The following is a 22,196-nucleotide window of genomic DNA, read 5'->3' as shown; positions in this document are numbered from 1 at the left end:
TGTAAGAGAAGCAGAAGGATTTCTGCAGGATCTTTACGTAGTGTTGCTTCTATAGGAAGGTCAGCTTCACCTGACAGTGAAGCCCAGCTCAGGAGAAGTCCTCGGCTTCTATTTCTATGTCACCCGTGGTGCTTGCCGTGCCACGAGGCACAGTTGCACACTGCTGCTCCCCGCCGGGGCTGCACAGCGTGGTACGGGGCTGCCGAGGTGCAGCGTGGTAAGTACAGTCAGCTCCAGGCTGATGGCTGCTGCGGATGAGGTATTGGTTTAACCCATGAGCAGTGTTCATGTGCTTCTCCATGCTTTCATTTTAAATCAGCAAGGGTGATAAAAATGTCATCAAAAATGTTCTGTGAGGGACCCTGCTTAAAAAAAGGTTAATTATATTTGCTTTCTGTTCCCCTGACCGCCCTCCACTTTCTTCTCTCCTCCCAAAGGCTTTGGGTAGCCAAGGATCTCCTGTGCAAAACCTTTGCAGGTTTCTACATGGTTACAATTTTGACACCACAAGTAGCAAAGAGTAGCATTGCTCCGGGGCTCCCACACCAGCCAGTACAAAATGGGTTAGCAAAAACCAGCACGCAGACACGGGATGATCCAGATAAGCAACGTCTTGCAACTGAGACCCAATAAGTAAATGCATTTTTACATTTGTACACGATTGCGTCTTCCCCTTGTGTCAGTACAGTGCACGGTGGGGAGATGCTCGGTCATTGCAAGTCTGGTAGCAAAGTGTGTGATACACGGTACAGCAAATCACACGCGTCCTGTTTCAGTCTGGGTCAGATCGTATGTTTCCTTTATCCACGGAGCCACTTTTATCTAAATAAAACATTCAGCAGCAGCTGAAGTATATCTATGAAAAGGAAAGCGTTAATCAATAAAGTGCTGGGCTCAATTATCCTGCCAGCGCGGGCGTGAAATGGAGCGGGGGAGGGATGAAAGCCCCCGGCTGTCTCCTGCACCACTCCGAATTTCCAAATCCGGGGGGTGGGCACGCTGCTCCCACCCCGAGAACCCCTCCGGCAATGAGCCCGTGCAGCCCTGTTCTCTCTAGCGTCTCTCCTGCGGTCGCTGTAACCAGTCTCGTATGTGCACTAGCGGCTTTGGGGAGTGCTGTCCCAAGGAGATGCCGCTGGGAAAAGCCGAGGAGCCGGTCTGGTCTGTACCATGCTTTGCCTTTGATAACCCCCTGACTCTTGGGTGTGCTTCGTCCTCACCGCGCCTGCTCTCTCCGCTACCCGGCTCCCGGCTGAGAGATGGCCACGCGACCGGCGTGCGCGCTCCGGCGTCGGCCTCGCGCGCCGAACATCGCCAGCCTCGGCACCTTCACAGCTTTTCCTCGGCCGTCTGACCTTATCTAGCCAAACAAAGGCCAAAAAATGAGCATTTGAGAGACCAACCAAATTTGGCAGGTATGAAGCTTCTCTTGAACCGAGAAAAAAAAAAAAAAAAAAAAGAAACAAACTAAAGAAAAACTGAGTTGAGAGTTGAAAGCAGCAGGGAACATGACACTTGGTTGACTTTGCCGTGAGCTCTTTCCACCACTATGAAACCATGTGGCGGACTGCAACTCTCTAACTGGTCTGGTTTTTTCACTCCTCTTATCTCTCTCCTTTCCTGTGTTGGTTTTTTGCATGACCTGTAACCAAAAAGCTGACTTCTCGCTGTGCGTACATTTGAACGTATGGCTCTTCTGCTGGCGAGTAGCTAATGTTCTTCTAGAGGCATGAGCTAATATCAGTGGTAGCTGCCTGACTTCTAGTCTGGTTGTTCTTAGATGCCCTTCGTTATGTCTTTCCTTTTTATACTATTTCCTCTTCCTTTTTCACTTTTTTTCCCTCTCTGCGAGACTCTTTCTGTTGAGCCATCTTCCAAGAGAACTAAAAAAAAATAAAAAAATTAAAAGCCCAGCAACTGACAGCAACACTAAACCAAATAACAAAACCAGGCAAAGGTCACGGCAAGGTCATTTCCAAAATTATGTCACCTTGATGTCTGCTTCCAACTCTAGATTAATTCAAGGATCTACCAGTCCTTGGTTAATGTATCCAACCAGTTGTGTGCCACACACACTCGAGCAAGTGAAAAAAAAAAAAAATTAAAAATTAATGAAAGCGTTTTAGAAAATCTGCATGAGCCACACCGACACATAAATCTGATCGAAGGGCAAAAATAACTCCCCATCCATGCATGGTGCATGATGATTTCTATGAGCTGGGATCCTGTAAATTATATGCTATGCAAAATCAAAACAGCTCTGTATAGTTAAATGCCCTTAAGTTACTAACTGTATGTCAAATATTATAGGGATTGCATCTGTGTATGTATATGTTCAGCTGTATGTATACATAAATTTATTATGTATATCGTAGCTGCTTTTTTTTTTTGTTTTCCTCCTTAATTTAGTTGGTTTAGTTTTCCCTACATGTTGAACGTCCCCAGGTCGCTGTCTTTGCCCTGATGTGATCTCTCCTTTCTGTTGCAGAACCGCATGCACGAATCACTGAAGCTTTTTGACAGCATCTGCAACAACAAGTGGTTCACAGATACATCTATCATCCTCTTTCTAAACAAGAAGGACATATTTGAGGAGAAAATTAAGAAATCTCCACTGACTATCTGCTTTCCTGAGTATACAGGTAATGAGAAAGCTGGCTGTACAGGAATGAATAGCAAAGGGATCACGGAGTGTTTCCCATCCAGGCTGATACTGTCGTGTATCGCAGGCAATGAGGCTAAAGATGCATAGCTAGAGCTCCCATTTTGCTTCCCTGCAAGTTTTATTTCAATAAATGCCATAGGATCACCCCCACCATGTTTAGGGGTCCACCTAAAGCGTGAGGATGACTTAAACACAAGTTCTTTGCCGGCATCACTAAGCAGGATGTTTGATCTCTGTCCCATGGGTGGTATCGATGCCGAGCCAACGCCCGCAGGTGTGAGGCTGGCAGCACACTCCCTAAACCTGCTTCCCAGCGTTGCTCAGGAACATGAACCCTCTTGCAGGTCTTTCAGAAAGATGCGGTGATCTTAACCATTACAAATGGGTATCTGATCTCTGCCAGACCAACACACGGGGTTTGTTAGGCTATCCCCAGCTGGAGTCCAGCTTGGCTGTTCCATAACCCATCGTGTTCCCCCCGTGGGTCCTGGATGACCACGGTGAGGATCCCTCTGCAGTTCCTGGCCACTACCCCACTGCCAGGCACCGAGGGGCTGCAGGATCAGCCCTCCAGCGTGCAGACAGCAGGTCCCACAGCTTGGCTGCTTCAGCTCAAGCTATAAATTTTTATCACGTTAGTTTAGGAGGTCCCCAGTTTTGCTCTCAGGCTCACTGACATCAAGGATCTGGACATGGAAATGCTTCCAGTCAAATGCAAATAGAAAACAAGGCGCTGGATTTTCTCCTGCACTGGCCACCCACACCTCTTAACCCATAGTGCCAACAGAGAAGAGCTGCAGCAAGCCATGCCCTGAGCTTGGCTGGGGAGAGGAGGCCTTGGTGATACTTGGAGACCAGAGCAGAAGCTCTGCAACAGAGCAGCGGGCAAGGAGCCCTCGCTTCTGCTGGCTGCCTGGCATCTGACCTGCTAATGATGAGAATACATCACCCATGCGAAGGCTGCAGCTGCACCCCACCGCTTCCCGCTGCATCTCGCCAGCTTCCACAGACCCTCGTTACCATTCCGAAACAGCATAAAAATAAACTTTTATTGTCATGAATTATTTAAGCTCACCGGAGACATCGAAATGAATCAAGCCGACAGACAGAGAAGCAGATCTCTTTGTCAGGAAACGTAGTTGTGAACCAGGAGTACCAAGAGTGTCACATTTCTGGGCAGGCCAACAAATTATTAACCAGAGCTTCCTATCTCTGAGCACTTGATTTTTCACTGTGAATAGGCAAAAGCGATCCATCATTGCTGCTTTGGGCTGAATGCTCTATGGCCATGGAGCTGAACGACTCCGTCTGAATTCAGAAGAACATCTGCAGGCTTCCTCTCCAGGGAAGGTTTGGATGTTTGTCACTACCAACACATTTCAGCCATCTACTCATCTGCTTGGTCCAGACAGAACCAACATATTCCTGACACGTTTGTCTAAAAAGATCTAATAATGGAAATATCACAGTCTTTACAGTTGAAAGCTCACAATAATGCCAACCCCAATTTTTTCTGGTTGCAAATTAGATTGTTGCTTGCCATCTTTTGGATGGCTTGTAGAGCAGCTCATCACCATCCTCTTTTAGCAGTGCTTCTGTATACCAGAAGATTTTTATCATGCCCTCTTCCTTTTTCCCTTTTTTCTATGAAGCAAACCTGCACCTTTCACTCCTACCTGATCACATTGTGTGGACCTGGTTTTGTGGATCTTCACTGAAGTCTCCCAGTAACCCCACTCGGAAATAATATTCTTACATATCCCCGATGGCAGAGAGACTAGAACAAGAAGAAATACAAGAAGGAATATCATTTTAAGTGTAACTTTTCTTTCCCAAGTATCCCAGCCCAAGAGAATTGTTCAGTGGTGGAGGCAGACCCTCGTACAGATGTAGCTAAGCTCTCAGCTGACTACAGAGAGGAAAACAAATATAGCTTGTTTCTGGAACACTTCAGCCCCAAGTGAACCAAACCAGTCTTTCCCAAATCTCAGATTAGCCCAGAGATGCTCTAAATTCCTTCGAGGTGCTGTTCCGGAAGCTGGGAGTTATCACAGTGCCAGGGACCCTCCACTGACTTCTTGTCTCTCTCGTGCCATCAGAGGGGGCTGGAAGGCTGAAATTCCTTCCACTGATCCAACAGGGATCTGAATCACAGGGGAAGAACGTCTCTCCCCCCGGCGTTCAGCAATGCCATTAAAGGTCGGAAGTTAGCTCAGCTAATGTTAAGTGCAGACTTTAGACCCAAGCACACACTTAAGCTTGCTTGCCCCTGCTTTGCTGACCACAGCTCAGAGGATGAAGCCCTTGTGACCTTGTGAAAAAGTAGCATTATTAGAAAGTTGCCCTGGAGTTAAAAAGAATTATTTGATGCAAGCTTATAAATCAAACAAGCAGACTTTCAACATCACAAGTAGGTTCCACAAAATGCTTTGAATAAAATGAAGTTTCTGATGTCCATTAGTCCTGCTGACAGAGAATTATTAGAAGACTGCATCCACAAATTTGCTTGCTGTATGCTGGAGCACTGACTGTTTCCATCCCCTTAATTCACTCATGCTTTTAACTAATCCACAATACTTAGCAAAGCAGCAGCAGAATCCAGAGTGTGTTTTAAACCAAGCCAGCATTAGTGATTCCCTGCTCTCCCAGAAGGAATCCAGCATCTAAATCCTCATGCCTTTGAACAATCCTTTCATGAAATACCCTCTTGGTTGTGCACACAGCAAGTGGAACTGTTCCCAAATTCTTTACACAGGTCTTCATGCAAGAACCTGCTCCCAGAAATCATTTTGCTTCTCTTACTTCAAGCATATTCTCAAGTCTCATGGTCTTCATACTCTTATGTCTTCAGCTGGCAATGCATGTACATGTAAGTGCGAGCGATCTCCCAGACCAGGTGCCTTCAGCCCTAGCAAATCTGAAACCCAAGGAAGCTTCTCTTTAGCAGAGGACAACATTTCCCATCAGTAAAGCACCATGGAGGGAGAGGATGCAAGAGCACGAGCAGTGTTCCCCCTGTGGATCCTCCCAGGGCTCGGGGACACTGGCACTGGGCAGTACCCAGCGGGACTGCACTCCAGCCCAGCCCAGCAAACTGAGCTTATCGCACTGGAGAAGGAGCGGGGTGTGAGCAGTGTCAAGGCTGGCCAGATGAGAAGGATCTGCTCTTTTGCATGACTGCTCTTAAGTTTTTTTAACAGAAAACCTGATGTGTAAGAAATAAGGTTTGGCACAGAAACTCCTCATGCCGTGATTTTAGCCACAGCTCTAGCAGAGGCTACTGCAATCATAATTCCTCAAAAAGAGGGACATTTTCTGTTAGGTTTTTTTTTTTTTTTTTTTTTTGAGAAAACCCCACTTTGCTCTGTAACAGAGGCTGAATCTTTTCATGTCTTTTTCTCGGCAATTCAGGGAAAGGAGGGCACAGTTACCAATACCGCCCTCAATTCATGGACATTTTAGCTCCTCTTTTCCATCAAAAGCTGAAACTTTAATCAAAAAAATCTAAAAAAGGAAAAAAACTAAGCCTTTGCACCAGGTCAAGCACTTACCACATTCCTGGCAGGTTTTTTTCTCTTTTTTTGTCACCACAATGTGGAATTTCTTCTGGTTTTCCCATCATAGCCTGTTTAACTCTCAGTTCCCTCATCCATTTCACCTCTATAAACAGCAACTCAGAATAAAAATACAGCTGATCTGACAGTCAGAGCATCTCCTCCCTTGCAGCAGTCCCAGCTGGTAATAGTGCCTGTCCCTGAGATGGAGATGGGGCAGCTGGGTTGCAGCAGCCCCGTACGAGCTCCCCCCTGTCCCTACAACGGGGCGCTTGCAGGCACCCTATGGATTTAGTGTTACAGGATTGCTTTAACCCACTTTTTCCTTTCATCTCGGCTCTCTTGTAGGCCCCAACTCTTTCACAGAGGCGGTGGCTTACATCCAGGCTCAGTACGAGAGCAAGAACAAGTCCCCCAACAAGGAGATCTACACACACATCACCTGCGCCACCGACACCAACAACATCCAGTTCGTCTTTGACGCCGTCACGGATGTCATCATCGCCAACAACCTGCGGGGATGCGGACTCTACTGAAGCCCTCCCCTCCTCTCCTCACACCCGCCGGGAGCATCCTCCGGTCCCGCGGACAGGTCCTCTCTCTTTTTTTTTTTTTTTCCTCCTCAGAAGATGATGAGGGAGAAGTACGTAAATCCCTCCTCCTGTCCCAGAAAACTTTGCAGCAAGTTCTGCTTTCCCCAGCCCTGTTTTATTTTATTTTGGTTTATTTCTGGTTCATTCCCTTGCTGCCTCATTCTACTCCTCCGTTCCAATTTGCAGTGCCGTAGAGGGAGCTAACGCATTTCCCACAAAGTGCATTTCAACTGCCAAAAGACAAAAATACTTCCGTTTTAAAAAAAGAAAAAAAAATCAAAGCCTTAAAATAGGGGTCAGCAACAGCATAGTTTGGAACTGAAACTTTTTTTTCCTTGAAATTAAGGGATATTTTTAATTCTCCTCATTATTTATCTTTTTTTAAAAACACTATTCCTTTGGGAAGTGCTAGATACAACATGATCATTTTGAGGGTACCTTATGGCTCCAGTTCCTGCCCCACAGCTGGAGGGGTCAGTGTTGAACACAGCCACCGCAGCTTGGATTTATATACTCTCCTTTTTTCCAGACAGCTATTTGAACAAGTAAAACAGCCATATTGAGTTCTGCTGGTGTCTAAGACAGACACAGTAACAAAACCTACTAAGCCTTGTCTAAAAGCATTCGTTACTGGTAACAGTTTTACCTCAATTTTTTCAAAATTAATGTTAAAATTTGTCTAGTGGTTTCAGTAACCTGTTTGTTAGGCGCTTGGCTGGATGCCACAGAGCTGCTGAGCCGAGTTGGTCAGTGGCAGCTGGGCTTGGACCCCTGGAGCGTAGGCAGCGAGGATGCCCTGGGACGGTGTCCTGACGGGGACCCTGCGCTCAGGGGTATCCCAGCCAGGATCCCAGCCTGGGCACCCAGCAGCCTTTCCCAAAGCACCTCCCAGCCTAAGTGATTTCATCACAGCTGGTGCTCCTGCAAACACACAGCATCTCTTTCCAAACTGCAGCCCTGAAACCCTGGGGTGCACCAAAAATATTTAGCCCTGGCTTCTTGTAGGCAGTTTGGCCTTCAAGTACCTGGAAAGTGGAGAGGTGCTTTGGGAAGCCTCACCATGCTTGGTGACGGCAAGGTGTGCAGGAGCCTCGCGGCTCTTCATCCACCTTGGACATCTAAATACCCTTGAGAAGCCTGACCTGGCACTCTGAGCCTCCTTGGCCGAGCAGAAGCTGGTAGCTTGCCCGTGTCATCTCCTGCCCGGGCATCCAAGAGCTCCAGGTTTGGTGTCTCCTGTCAGGGAATCTCTTTACCAGTATCTAAAACAAGAGGGCTGGTGTGTACTGGCTGTGTAGTGGCAAGGGAGGGCTCAGGGAGCTGATTTGAGCCAAGTGATGGAGTAGGAAGGAAAAGTGCAAGGAAGGGAAAGAAGAGAGGAAGGAAAGGCAGGGGAGAGGTGTGGAAACGGCAAGGGTAGCACCCAGCAGAGCAAAATGTGGGGGCACAGAGAGGAGGACAAGCACGGCTGGGCCAGGTTACGTGTGGCCATCCGCCTGCCATCACCAAGAGCTCCGGGTGCCATCAGGGCGAAGGCAGAGGGGAGTGTGAGAGGTGGGGTGTCACCTCTGGGAGCATGGAGGGATCCTTAGAAGTCCACCCTGAAAGCTTCTTTGGTGTCTGGGTGAGACAATCACCTCTGAGGCCCCACTCGGCGTGGCACCTGGGGGCAGGTAGGCAATGCTGATCCCTGCCTCTTCTCTACCTCTCTTAAAAGTCCATGATCCTGGAAAATGTGAGTCTTTCCAGGCCAGTGACAAGTTCAGCTGTCCTCTCTTGGGAGCCTGAGCTAGGGGTGTCTTTCAGGTCTCAGGAGGTCTGAGTTTTCTCCAGTGCCATGCCTGAGAGGGACAATATCTCTTTTCTCACTGTGCTCATCTAAGGAAAGATGGTGTGAGTGCAGCCTAAAGCAGCACAGCCCAAAGGCACAGGGCCAGGTGAGCGTTGCTGTGCGGGAGGCAGGGAAAGGAGCAGGTACAGTGGCATGGGATGGAGAGGACTGTTGGAGGAGATGGCGGGGGGGGGTGGTTTGGGAGAGAAGTTGCAGAAGGGAGACGAGGCAGGTTGATGCAGCAGGGAGGACAGAAAGAGAAGGGCACCTGGGAGCTGGAGGAGAGTCCCCATCAGAGCTTGTGGTCTGCTGGGAAAAAAACCCAGGCAGGGGTTTAAACAAAACCCCAGCAGGGATGTGAGCAGAAGCACCCCAGGGCAAACAGGGGAGGCCTGAGGAGGAGAACAAGGTGGCTTTCACCCAGCTAACCAGCTCACAGCCCAGCATGGTTGGCAGCTGTGTCAGTAACCCCCTAAATAGCATCAAATGATAAAACTGTGTTTAGTATTGTACAGTGAGGACCCACTGCTGCTCTGCTGGACACTAACAGCAATAACGCCAGGTCTCTGCCTCCCCTGCTCTGGCACAAGTGAGTACACACGTTTCTTTTCACCACCTCAGCCTTAAAATACCTCCAGCAGCATCAGCTCCCGCAGAGAGCTGGCCAGCCAGCAAATCCAGGAGCCCCTCTCTGCTCCTCACACCACATCCCACCCGCATGCCTTGTTTTCCCAGGTCCCAGCTTCTCTCCCAGCTCCATTTAATGCCGGCACACTCTGCTCTACAACCATAAACCAAAGGAACACTGAACACAAGGCCTGTGCATGTCGTTGTATTTGATTTAGCTTAGGATTTTCAGAGTCAATGGGAAGGTTTTCCAAAGAAAGGGTCCCCAATGGGAAGCACCAGCCCAGTTCTCTGGTTCCTTGGAAGGGACCAGCCAATGGCAATGGGACGGTGCTTCTGCTGCAGGAGGGGCAGGGAATTAGCTGGAGGGATGCAGAGGGATGGGCATGTGTCTGGAGCTTGTCCCATGCGGGTGGCTGAGTCCCACCAGGAACACCTAGCATCCAAATGTGCATTGTGTGTCAAAATGAGGGCTGAAAAGCTGAATTTTAGCTTCATTTGGTACATAAAGTGTATGTAACTGCTAGACCCAGAGTGCAGGGCCAGACCTGTATGCTGTGGTGTGCACTGGCAGTGAGGCAGGTCTTATATTAAGCTCTGTCAGAAGAGCTTGATCAGCATCACTAGAATTTTGGAGATTTTCTGTTCCCACCCCTTGCTGTGGGTGACATTTTATCTGAGCAAATAAGTAACAGAAGCTGTTCCCAGCGAAGGCAGCACCAAGCCAAGGCTTCAGGACTTCCCAGCTTAAAGCGCACAGAGCTATTCTGATAAAGACAATTTAAATTAATACAACCCCAAACTCTGCTGAATGCAGCTGAGTCACCAGTGCCACCTCAGTGCACTTGTGCCACGCTCCGGGTTGAATTCAGGTAGCCTGTACCCGTCTGTGCTGGCTGGGAGGTCCAAACCCCCTCCTGCCCCAGCGCCTCCACAACTCCAGCTGCTTCCCCAGCATGTTGGTGACAACCAACGGCTGGTGCTCCACAGGGACAAAAAGAGGAGGAAATGTTGACACACAGAGCCTTTTCTTTCATTTTCTTTGGCATATTGTATGTCTAAAGCTTCATTTCAGCTGCTGCTGCTGACATTCCCTCCCTCACACGAGTGTCGTGAGGATTCACTGACAAAGGCTGGAAACGGCATTTGGAAGACAAAATGCTTCCAGTGTTAAACACTACTGTTTCTCCCGCTTGATGGCCATGTATAGATTTTTGTCGCCAAAACGCCTGCCAAAGCATTACTCACTGCTAGCTTTCTGCATCCTCCCAAGCCTTTTCTGACAGATGTGCCTTCTGCAGGCAATCTTTTGCCCTGTGCTTTTTCTAAACACCAGCAATTGCCTAGAAAGAAGACCTTGAAATACATTGCCTGCTTTCAAAAGCCCTCTTCTTAATAGCCCCTTGTGCTTTGCAATTGCAGTGCTCCAAATCCAGAGCCTCAGAGGCCCTGAGTTGTGTTTAATTTGCAGCCTCCACATAACAGGGGTGTTGCAACTGGTACAGCTGCATCAGAAATCATACCAGGGCACGGGGGACATATTTTAAAAGCACAGAACTGAAACAGCTACCTATATACCCTGCTGCCCTTCAAAGCTAACGTGGGGATTTGCAAAAGATGCCCTTTTTGGGATGCAGGAGGTTTTTAATGACTCAGGTCACCTGTCCAGCAGCAGCATCTGAGGGGCATCACGTTGCAAGCAGCGTTAGGAACTCGTGATGAGTTTCAGACAGCAGCAAAAAGAAAGAAGGAAGCCCCACGGCTTGCTCCACCAGCAATGAGAGGGTCAGGTGGGGAGCCATGAGACAGAAAAAAAATGCAAATAACTCCTTTATTTAAACAACAATTTCAATGAAATAAAGAAACCTGTAGAAGGAAAGCCTTGAAATGAGCCTGTAGATGAGGCTGCAGGGTTAAGCTGCAGAGCACCGTGCTCCCTGGGAGGATGCAGTAGCTGGGCTTGTTAGGAGAACTAGCAATAAACACTGGGAAAGCACACGTTGAAACACAGCCACATACTTCAAAGACCAGTTTTTTTCTTTAGCAAATAGAGTTCAGTCTCGTTTTTACGTGCGGCCGGAGGAGCCCAGCCGAGTGGCAGGGCAGCGGGACTGCGTGGCGAGGCCATCTGGCCCCTCCATCTGCTAGCACAGGGCTGCCCCTGCTGCCCCTGCCCTCCCGCGGGGCCCCAGCCCCGTCTAGCGAGGGGTCGGGAGGCTTCTCCCCACTGCCCTCCCAGAAATTCTTCCAACTGCATCTCTCTCAGGAGTTTTGTACAAGAATTAGCTTCTTGCCTTCAGCCAGCTTCCCTGGATGGCTGGCCAGCCTGTCCCTCCATGGAGGGGACAGCATCCTCATGAGGAGACTGCCATGCCTCCTCGGTAGATGTGATTTTGTTTTACAGGACACTAAAAGTATTAATGAGAGCAGTCTATACTGTAATGTATATTAAAATGTATCTGGTGGGTTTAATCTATTGTGAGCCCAGTGCTTGCCTGCAAGGGAACAGACTTTGTTCTCAGGCCAGGAATGCAATCTCCAAGAGGTCAGGGTGGGACATAGATGTCCTTTTGCCAAAACATCCCCGTGTGCTGTGTGAAGCATCGGGCAGCCCCTCGCTGTGCAGCTCGACAAGGCACCGGGTTCAGCTGCGGGTGGCAGACATCCCCCACGGGGGATTTTGCAGTTAATTCTGTAAAAGGGACCAACCCTGCACTGTTCACCTGTGTGATGTGTCCGAATATTTTGTGGCCAAAAAACCTCCTGGAGCCAGGGAGAGTTGTTGAGTTCCTGGGAACAAGGCTGACCGTCTGTCGATTAGAAAAGCTTAGTACTAGTGTATTTGTGTCTTTGTCATGGGCCAGGTTTGTCTTCAGGCTTACGACCAAAAACTCCACAACCATTTCCAAGGAGACTAAAACACTCATTAACGATCTGACGCCGGAAGCGTCAGTAGAGATGGTGCTACCGAGCGTCATCCTGAACCACCCAAACCCATCACACATCTGCATCCCCAACACACGCACGAGAAATCAGGGACGTGGTCCGGGTGGCACAAAAGAGCGGACCACAGTCTCGTCTCTACCTCCCCAAAGGAAAGAGCAGGCAGAAACCCTCTCCCAGAGCACCCCGAGACTTGAGTGTACATTTTATTTCTGAGCTCCTGCAATGACATGCAATAATTGATGCTGACAGATATAGGTACGTACCCTATATAAGACACTACGCTGAGAATGTAGCTATGGAAAGGGACTTCTCACAGGACTGCTCATGTCCAGACCAGCAGCCTGCAAGATCTTTTATTTGTGCTGCAAAAACTAGCTAGCGAACATGAGCAAGTATGACCCTTAAACACTGATCCGTTAATAAGAGGAGGAGGACCAAAGCCTCCTGGCTGGCACCCTGCAGGCAGAGGGAGAGGGGAGGGAGCTGGGCTGGATATAGGGCAAAAACATCTCCATCTCCCAGAGAGGGCAGCTCAGTTCTCCATGGGCACCGGGTGCAGCAGCCGTGGGGAGGAGAGAGCCAGGGAGGAGGTGGAGGGCTGGGAGCCGGCCCAACACTCGCTGCCCCGGCCCCTCTCCCACCCAGTGTCTTGGAAATTGATGTCGAGACCAAATCCTGGCTGGCCTGTAGTGCAGGCAAGCAGCTCCAGGTCTGACTCCCCTGCTCCAGGTGGGGAGAAGAGATCACAGCAGGTAACAGGATTTTCAGCATTGCCTGAGTCTCACCATCATTTCCAGTGCTGGAGCTACGCGATGGTACTGGGCAAGCAAATAGAGCTGTTTAAAGACCAGTCATTGCCCCATTAAATAGCCCAGTCCCTAATTTAACATCCTCAGCTCTATTCCCCACACCTCCCCTTTCCCCCCTTCAGCTCGACAAGGGAACAGTGACCATCACCCTGCCTCTGGGCTCCCCGCTCCCCACCACATTTCTTCCCAAAGGATCACCGGAGGCTGCCACGATTTTCCTTTTGCTGGTTTCCCGCTGAATCATTTCTCCTGCATGTTTGATGGCCCAAACTGTATTAACTGTAATTTTGTATGAAGAGTGACTGTCCATTGGTTTAATAGAGCATTAGTTATTGTAATAATTTATTGGCTGTTGGTAATGTATTTATTAGTTACAAAATGTTAATAAAGTGCCAGCTCTTTTCTAGTGTGAGAGGGTTTTTATTGTGTCTCCCTTGAGCGCGTCCAGCTTCTCGAGCCTGTTATTTACCCTCCATCTGCTCCATGCACACACGTGTATGACACGCACCTGCGGTGTCAGTCGTCTGCCACAGCCTCATTTACCTGGAAATAAGGAATTTGAAAAGGATATAACCAAAAGGTATTTAATTTTATGTAAGTATTTGGTGGGAATTTTTTTTTTTCCTTTAAGTAGAACAAATTTACCATCATTTCTGTCTGCTCGTTGGCTTCTTGACATCACTCTCCCCTCGTGAAGCAGTCCCTTGCCCCGGTGTATCTATGTCAGACCATCCATGCTTTTCTTCCAGCACTGCCAGACCCCGCGCTGGCCTCCGTCTGTCCGCGTCCAGCTGCCCTTCTGGCAGCCCTCAGTGGCAGGGCCCAGCATCCTGCTGCCCCATGGCTTCCTCCAGTACTCCAGGCACAAATCTCTTACAAGCAGCAGGCCTTGCTTTTCTTTTCAGCCATCTCATCGCATGAGAGCACAGAAGCAAAAGAGCCATTTTGGGTTCAATTCAATAAATGGTGCTTTTCCCACCTTGTAGTAACACAGTACTTGGAGCGCTTCTCCCTCCTTTTAAAATAGCTCTTGGGCCAGTTGTTCTTTTATGTTTAAACCAAAGATCTTCCATTATTTAGGGCATGAAATAGAAGCAAAGAACTTGAAGAAACCAAGAGAAAATTTTCCATAAACCTCAGCAAAGGAAAATTAACCATTTTTCCTATTGACTTCACCAATTTCCAGCTGGACCCCTCCTCAGACACATATCCCCATACATCCCATCCTGCAGATCAGACAGAATGACAGGCCAGCTCTGAGAAGAACTAATGGCTGAGAGGGAAAAGATTTTCCTTTGTACATTTGCATCGGGGATTTTTAACATTTTCTTCCAGGATGCCATCCTGCCTGGATCTTCTGCACGGGCATCCAGGGCCCAGAAGTCACCAGGGTTGTTTTCCCTGCACTGGGGATTTTCATTTCCCCAGGCACATGCTTTATTTCAGCTACTCCTCCACCAACACGATCACTCCTTTATTTTAATACATATAATGTGGCAACATAAGGGATGAACAAGGAGAAAACCCACCCAGATATTCTCCATGAAAATCTGAAGACCCGGCATCTTTGCAACAGTCACAAATCAGGAGGAGACATGTCCTTTTGTGGTGGTTTCTGTTGTCCCCATGAATAAGGATTTTTTTTTTCCCCCCCAAAGATAAGGATCAAATGAGGTCCCAAAGCTTTGGAAAGCAACTGCTTGGCATTCCTAGCTACTCTTTGTCAAGGAACCAACAGTGTAATCTCAAAGCCTTTCAAGATGAAATCAGACATCTGCTAAATTTTGCATGCAAAAGCTACAGTTGAAGTATAGCTAATAAAATGACTCACTAATAAAACATTCATGGCAAATTCCAAAATGTGTAATTGGGTCATCATTTCATGAGCAAACACGTGTGTTCTCACAAATCTTTGGCAAGACCAAAGCCCCCCCACCATTGCTGCGCATTAAAAAAAAAAAAAAAAAAGGGGCTCTGGGGGGGATGTTTGCTGCAGGAGGGTTCCCCACCAGCTGCCAAGCACCTTGGTGCCCTGCAGCGTGTCTCTGCTGCTCTCAGCTTCACACCAGGCTCCTCCAAATAGCCGGGTGTCCCCGTGTGAGCGGCCAAGGCAGGGCTCAGGGGGCTCGGCCCCAAGAGGGGGCTGCAGAGAAGGGCAGGGAGTGGCCAGCACCTCCAGACTTCACCAAGGCCTGGTTTTGCACCAGAAGCTTTGCACGTTCGAGTCATAAACTAGGTGGGTACGTGCAATGAAAAAGGTGCACAGCCTGCCTAAAATGTCTGCCAAAGCCGTCAGTGGGAGCAGCAGGGAATGGCTTGCTGTTTATTCTAAGAGCAAGTTAACGATGGAGAAAGTTTTTGAGGGCTCCTAGAGAGCCGTGTCTGTCCTGCCCAGCGGCACCTTCACACTAACAGCAAGTGCATGCACCTCCCTGCACAGACACCCCCCGGCCTCTCGAGAGAAGCATGAAAATACTCTTCTTGATGGTGTCCTGCGACAGCTGATGCAGTGAGGGACAACCTCATCTCCTCCTCCTTCTCCTGTCCTTCTGTCCGCTCTCCATTCCTTTCTGGTAACAACTTCTGTAGCATGGGGAAAAATGTCTTTATATGGCTTTTGTCCACATGTGAAAGGACAATTCCTTTAAAAAAAAATTACATTTTAGAGATTTGCCTCCATTTATGCTCCTACTAAAACCATGCTTAAAGTCTCCCCGGAGCAGCCCGCAAGCGCAGGAGAGCTGCGGGGTGGGCTGGCAGAGGCACCTGCACTGGTTTCCTCCACGCGGCAGCACTGGGATTCCTTAGCAGTGACCCAGCCACCACTGTGGTATTTTCAAAGATGGGCAGAAGATTTTTTTTCAGGGGCAGAAGGGCCCAGCTGGGACAGGACCTGCCCCAGCCTCTGGGCAATCCCTCAGTACTGGTCTCTCCACGATGGCGCCGCTCGGCACAAGTACCCTTCCAGGCAGGTCCGTGGGGCCACCCTGAGATGGCCAAAACTCCACCCTGGTCCCCATGCCCAGCACGTTCCGACTGCTGCTGTCTGTCCATCCTGTATTTATTCAGGCTCTGCAAGTGATACTCCCCTGAAGAGACACAGGGCCCCTCCCACACTCCCCTGGTTAGGCAGGTGATGAGCAAATGAGGGTTTTTTTCTCTCTTCCTTGAAGGTTCAGGTGTCAGCCCTGCTAGAGCAGCCCCACAGGGACATGGTGGAGGATCAGCTGCAACCTCCACACCTGCCTTGTCCTCCAGCCCAAGAGGAGAGCTATGCCCTGTTTTTCCTTCACCTTTGTAACCATCTCACATTTACCACTGTCTTAATTTAGAGATTTTCTTTTTTTTTTTGCTTTCTAACCATTTCAATTCAGAAAAATGTTCTCCTCTCCTCTAACTCTTTCTCTTTGCCTTTCTCTCTCCCCTCTCCTCCCTCCATGCTCCCTGTTGCAGAACCGCATGCACGAATCTCTCATGCTCTTCGACTCCATCTGTAACAACAAATTCTTCATCGATACCTCCATCATTCTCTTCCTCAACAAGAAAGACCTATTTGCCGAGAAGATCAAGAAATCACCTCTGACCATCTGCTTCCCTGAATACACAGGTACGTGCCGGGGCTGACGCAGCACAGCCCAGCGGGACGCCCACCACCGCGCCACCAGGGCTGGGGGGCTGCGTCTCACCCCAGAGGTGGGCAGGGTTGGGGGTGGAGGGGACAGGACGCCTTAATGGGGGGTCAAAAGCACTGCCCACCTTCAAGAGGCGTGGTGCAGCTCCAGCACCCCGCTCACGGGGCGTGGTTGTGTCCCGCATGCGGTCAGTCCTTGCGGCAAAGGTGCACGACTGGCTGATGGGACAGGGAGATGCCCAAAATGGTCAAGATGGGTCAAGACAGATGGAGACGAGCTCTACTGAGTGGCCATGGGGAGCTGTGGAGAGGACTGGCCTCGGTGGGAGCCGACTGCCCGCTGCTTCAGCCATCCTGTTTGCTGACGGCTCCCGAGAAGCTCCTGCCATAGGAGCCGAGACACGTGGTCCTCCAAGCTGCGTCTCCCATTCGTGCCCTCCCAGGATGGCCTCTGCGCAGGGTACAGCTGGGGAAGGAAAAAGCCCCTTTATGGCAGAAACCTGTGAAACTACAAGAAAATCATACTTTAAGTGAAACCAACATGGCTTGGGGGAAAGAACAAAACCCAAGAAAATGGGGGAAGAATAGATATCCCTTCTGAATTCTCTAAAGGAAAGAAAAAAATCAGTTCAGATTCAGAGGCTCCAGCATCCACTACAAATACTTGAATGTCTCCGCACTATTTCACCCAGACCACACCCACCCTGGACACCAGACTGTGGGGACAAGGAAGGCCCCCAGCAAGACGTCACCCATTCCCCTACGGCAGAAGTGCACCAGCATTTCCACCGGAGGTTTTTAGGCTTCTCCATCATGAAAGCAGCAGTATTTTTTGCCCAGCCACCTAGTGGGACATCCTAAACTACCACACAAAGTTGTACAGCACATCCTGGCTACCCCAGGGAGCAGAACAGCCTGGTGGCACCAGGACACCTCCCCTCTCCTTCAGCCACCCGCCTCATCGAGAAGGAGGGGAACCAGCAAGCTGGAAAAGGAAAATAAATCTCCAGATAATAGCAGCTCTTCCAAAGGCGATTTCAAGGGTGTAATTCAGGCTTTGCGGCTTCCCACGAGGGGCCAGGCGCAGCCACTCTCGCTGCTGTAAGCAGCTTAATGCAATAATGCACATTTTTCGGCTCAAACATCTGGCCCCTCTCCAGCCCGCCTTACAAAAGCGAAACTCCCCTGGTCCACTGAGCAAATGGGCAATGACACATCTCTGAGGGGCTCCTGCCCCACCGCATCCCCTCGCAGAGCCTGGGGGGAGACCCCAGCCCAGCCCTATGACACACAGAGGGGCTCAGCCCCACTACAGGAGCACAGCCAGCACCCATGGGTGACACTGGAGTAGCCACCAACCCTCCCAGCCATCCCTCCTCCTCCTGCCTGCCTAGCCGGGGGGCCACCAGGCCCCCCGGCCTTTCCCCCCCTCTCCGTGCTCCCTTGGGATGTCATTGCAAGACACACCACGGGGACTCACCGGTGATGCCAGGGCAGCGCCGGGAGGAGCATCCCTCAAGCATGGCCTGGCCCCGGGGGAGAAAAGGAGAGCAGGGCAGCAAGGGCAAAGCCACAACACCTGGGGAGGGAGGAGTCTCCAATAGAGCCCAGGTGCTCTGCAATCTGGGGGAAGAGAGGGGAAATGGGGCAGAATGGGGTGAAAAGGGGAGGTTATGGGGAAAGGAGGGAGATGTGGGGGGAAAGAGGGTAAATGGACCCTTGCTGAGGGGTGAACTGGGGGGAAAATTTGAAAATAAATAGGTTTTGCCTGGGTTTTTTTAGAAATAAAACACTTTGCAAGCAGCGAGGGGCCAGGTGCTTGGTGGGGGGGTGGTGGCCGATGGCCCTGACGCCCCCTGCTCTGTCCCCCCCGCCTCTGCCCGCAGGTCCCAACACCTACGAGGACGCGGCCGCCTACATCCAAGCACAATTCGAAAGCAAAAACCGCTCCCCCAACAAGGAGATTTACTGCCACATGACGTGCGCCACAGACACGAACAACATCCAGGTGGTATTTGACGCCGTCACCGACATCATCATTGCCAACAACCTGCGGGGCTGCGGCTTGTACTGACCCCCGAGGGCAAAGCGACTTCTTTGGTGGCGGTCCCGGCGCCAGGAGAGAAGAGAAACAAAAAATGAAAAAACCCAACGCAACCACACACAGACACACACAAACACACACGCGCGCGCGGGAAAAAAAGAAAAAAAAAAAAAAGCGAAACAAAATGAAAAAAAACAGATCGAATGAGAGAAAAAAAAACTTAATCATAATCATGCAAGTTGGTAAATAAAAAGGCATAAGGAAAAATTATATATATACGTATATATATATATAAAAAAAAATCTGCACCCACCTTTTTAGTTTGTCTGAAGGAGCTGTGGGCAGACCCCGTTCCCCTGGCAGGCTCCAGCCCTCCCTCGCACCGTCCCCTGGTGTCACAGCCTGGGGGGGACCCCGGGGGCTGGGGGGCTCTGCCCGGCCCTGGCACCCCCGCGGCTCCCGGGGCATCCCCCCTGCGGGGCGCTGGTACCCGGCCGGGGGAGGGGGGCAAGGGGGCATCGCCCGGGGTCGCCCCACGGTGAAAGCGGGGCCGGATCCTGCCTGTGCCCCCACCGTGGCTGTGCCGGGGCTCTTGTGCGGGGGGACTTCTCCTCCCATGAGTTATTTGACCGTGGGGTTTTATTTTTTAATTATTATTATTATTATTAATTATTGTGGGTTGGCTTTTTTTAATTATTATTGTTACTATTAATGATTTTTATTTCCAGTGTGGGGAAAGCCGGGCTGCCTCCACCTGACCCGGGCTCTGCCACCACTCACAGCCTGGGCGAGCCACTGCCTCAAGAAACTAAAATATACATTTTTTTTAAAAAAAAGGAGGGGAAAAAATTGAGAACTCCCCTCCCTGACCTCGTGTTGTAGCTAAAAAGGCAAACAAGTGTAACAAACAAGAGCTTTTCCCATTTCCCATCCTGGCTGATTCAGGAGGAAGGCTGTAGTGGGAGCATCCTCCTGCCGCTCCCTCTCCAGGGTTTGGGGTTTTTGGAGTTAGATTTTTTTGAATTTCCACTCCACTTCAGGCCAAAGCCCTGCCTAGCCAGGAGCCGGTGGGTTTTTCCCCCATTTTCACTCCCTCCTCCGAGTCACCGCTCACTCCCCAGGTTCATATCCAAAGGCACAGCTCGCCCACGCCGGACAGGCTTCCTCCCCTCACCCCTCCTGTGGGGCTGATCGGGGCCATCGGGGAGGGTTATACATATATATATATTTTATTTTATTTTTTTTTTTTGTTTAGGATTTTTTTTTTGTTTGGTTTGGTTTTTATTCATTTTTAACTCTTTCCAGTGAACGCTTTTTTGTGCTGCTTTTTTCTTCACCCCTGCCCAGCCCCAGTCCTCTCTCCCTGTTAGTGAATGGTGTTTTTTCTCTCTCATGTGGGGATGTTTGTGCTGCGAAAAAAAAAAAAAAAAGGAAAAAAAAAGAAAAAAAAAATTAAAAATAAACTTTAAAAAAAAAAGCAAGAATGAAAATAATTTAAAAATTTTAAAAAACACACACAAAACCACAAAAAGTAATTAAAAAAAAAAAACAAAAAACAAAAATCGAATGTAGTGTTTACATTGAAGCCACCGTTTTCATGACCAATCCTCCGTCATTTCTACTTTGATTAGTAACCAGACGTCTTCACGGTTTCACTTTTACGAGTTACCTTTGCTGAAGAAGAGCAGTCACACCTGTTTAAAAGAAAATGAATAAATAAAGAGGAAACTAAAAAAAATAAAAAATATTATATATATATATATATAAAGCGCCAGGTCTTTCTAAGCCTTTCTATTACCAATCAGTGAGGTTTCTGTGATATATTACACACTGCCAATCTCTTTCTCTGACTAATGGAAAAATTCATGTGTAGCTCAATAAAGAGAATGTTTGTCTGTACCCCGGGCTCTCCCCTCCCGCGCCTCCGCCTGCTTCTTTCCCCCCGTGCCTGCCTCCCTCCTTCCTAAGGGAGGAAAAAAAAGTATTAAAAATCACCCTTTGGGAGGATTTGCTGCTGGTAGCCCAGGCAGGAGGGGCTGAGCTAAGAATTGGGTGTAAATCTTGGGAAGGTGGTGCCTGGAAGCCCTTCCAGATGGTTCAGGTTGCTTCAGAGCATCACCAGGAGCAAAAATCCCCCCAAGCAAGAAAATATTTTTAGTTCTTTTGGGAATGCAAAGATAGTCCTCAGGGTGAGTCCTTTGTGGCAACATCAGAAACCCCACAACGTGTGAGTTTTCCCCCCTAAGATATAGAGGAAGGTTCTCCAAGAAAGTTGAGTTTCTCTCCCTGCTGCAGGAGCAATTCGGGGTTTGTTTGGGGTTTTTTTTTTTCACAGTTTGAGGTTTTTTTTTTTTTTCTCATTCTCCTTCACCCTGGGTCCCCCAGCTCCTGCACACGCTGGCATCGGGCGCTGTGATCGCAGGCGGGACACTGGAGAGCCAGTCGCCCCTTGGCGCAGCCCCCTGGTTTCTCGGCACCGCACTCACCATCCCCTCCTGAGCCACAGGAACGCTTCCAAACCCTGCGGGGCCACACGGCCCCTCAGCAAACCTGGCGAAGGGGCCGTGGGGAAGGGTCCCCAGGCAGCCAGCACCCCCACCTCGGCTTTACGCCGGGCCACCCATCGAACGTCACGCGCGCCTGGCCCGCGGTAGGGACGGCTGGTGAGAAAAGCTGCCCCATCACACGGCAGCATCTCCTGACCAACGTGTTTTCTCCGAGGTTGCTGCTGTTTACAGCCATCCAGAAGTAGCTCCTATGGGCACTGGGGAAGTCAATCAGGCTTCTCCTCAGATGACCTCCCTTTCCAGGGAAGCGGAGCCAGCCAAGAGGCCACCACTGGTCCATGTGCTCCTCTGCACAAACCAGCCTTTCATCGCTGAAGTAGGTCATTTTGCAACAGAGCCGCAGGCAAGGATGCCATCCAGCGACTGGCCGGGGCCTGCTCCCGAGGGAGCAAAGGGAAGAGCTGCCGGGAAAAGGTGAGGAATCCAACCAGAGGAGGAGTCAGGCCAGAAGGAAGAGCCCCAGAGTCTCTGAAACATCCCCAGCCCTCCGTGGTTCAGTTCCAGGAGCATCCCCCAGCCCGTGCAAGACGAGCAGCCCCTTTACTCATCGTTCTTGCAGCCTGAGCAATCGCAGGGTCTTGGGCAAGAGGGGTTTATGCAGGACAGGCTCGTGACATCTCCCTCCCCATTGATCTGCTGCTGGGCAGAGGACTGGACCCCACAGCAGCGTCCCTCAGCAGGCAGAGGGCTGGTGGCTGAGAGGAGCCACCTCAATGGTACCTTTCCAGGTAGGATTTTTTTAAACGCTGAAATTTGGGGTGGCCAAGGTGTCACACAGCTCCCAGAGCACCAGAAGTAGGTGGAGGTGGCTTGTGCACCACTGCTGCCCAGCTAAGCCCCAGGGAACCAGGGGCTCTTCATCTTCTGTGTTTGAGGAGGAAGGAAACCTCTTCAGGGCACAGCTCTCCCTCCCAGGAAGGTGGGCAGGC

General features: G+C 49.9%; 1 protein-coding gene across 2 annotated transcripts in view; it reads left to right on the top strand.

Moving 5' to 3' along the window:
• The window catches only part of GNAO1 (G protein subunit alpha o1), a 147,062-nt gene extending 126,463 nt beyond the window's left edge, over window positions 1–20,599 (top strand). Inside the window, exons 7-8 of one of the 2 annotated variants that reach the window (XM_074881145.1) lie at window positions 16,479–16,632; window positions 18,543–20,599. In XM_074881145.1, the coding sequence (XP_074737246.1) occupies window positions 16,479–16,632; window positions 18,543–18,730 (342 nt within the window). In that variant the 3' untranslated portion in view covers window positions 18,731–20,599. Of the gene's footprint in view, window positions 1–2,488; window positions 2,643–6,567; window positions 13,435–16,478; window positions 16,633–18,542 lie in introns of those variants that run through there. The other variant, XM_074881146.1, reaches the window with a different exon arrangement.
• The last annotated feature ends 1,597 nt before the right edge of the window (window positions 20,600–22,196 follow it).

Source organism: Strix uralensis, chromosome 12 (assembly GCF_047716275.1).
Source record: "Strix uralensis isolate ZFMK-TIS-50842 chromosome 12, bStrUra1, whole genome shotgun sequence".
Taxonomy (NCBI): domain Eukaryota; kingdom Metazoa; phylum Chordata; class Aves; order Strigiformes; family Strigidae; genus Strix; species Strix uralensis.
The sequence above is the reverse complement of the archived record's forward strand: the minus strand, read 5'-3'. Positions and strand labels throughout refer to the sequence as shown.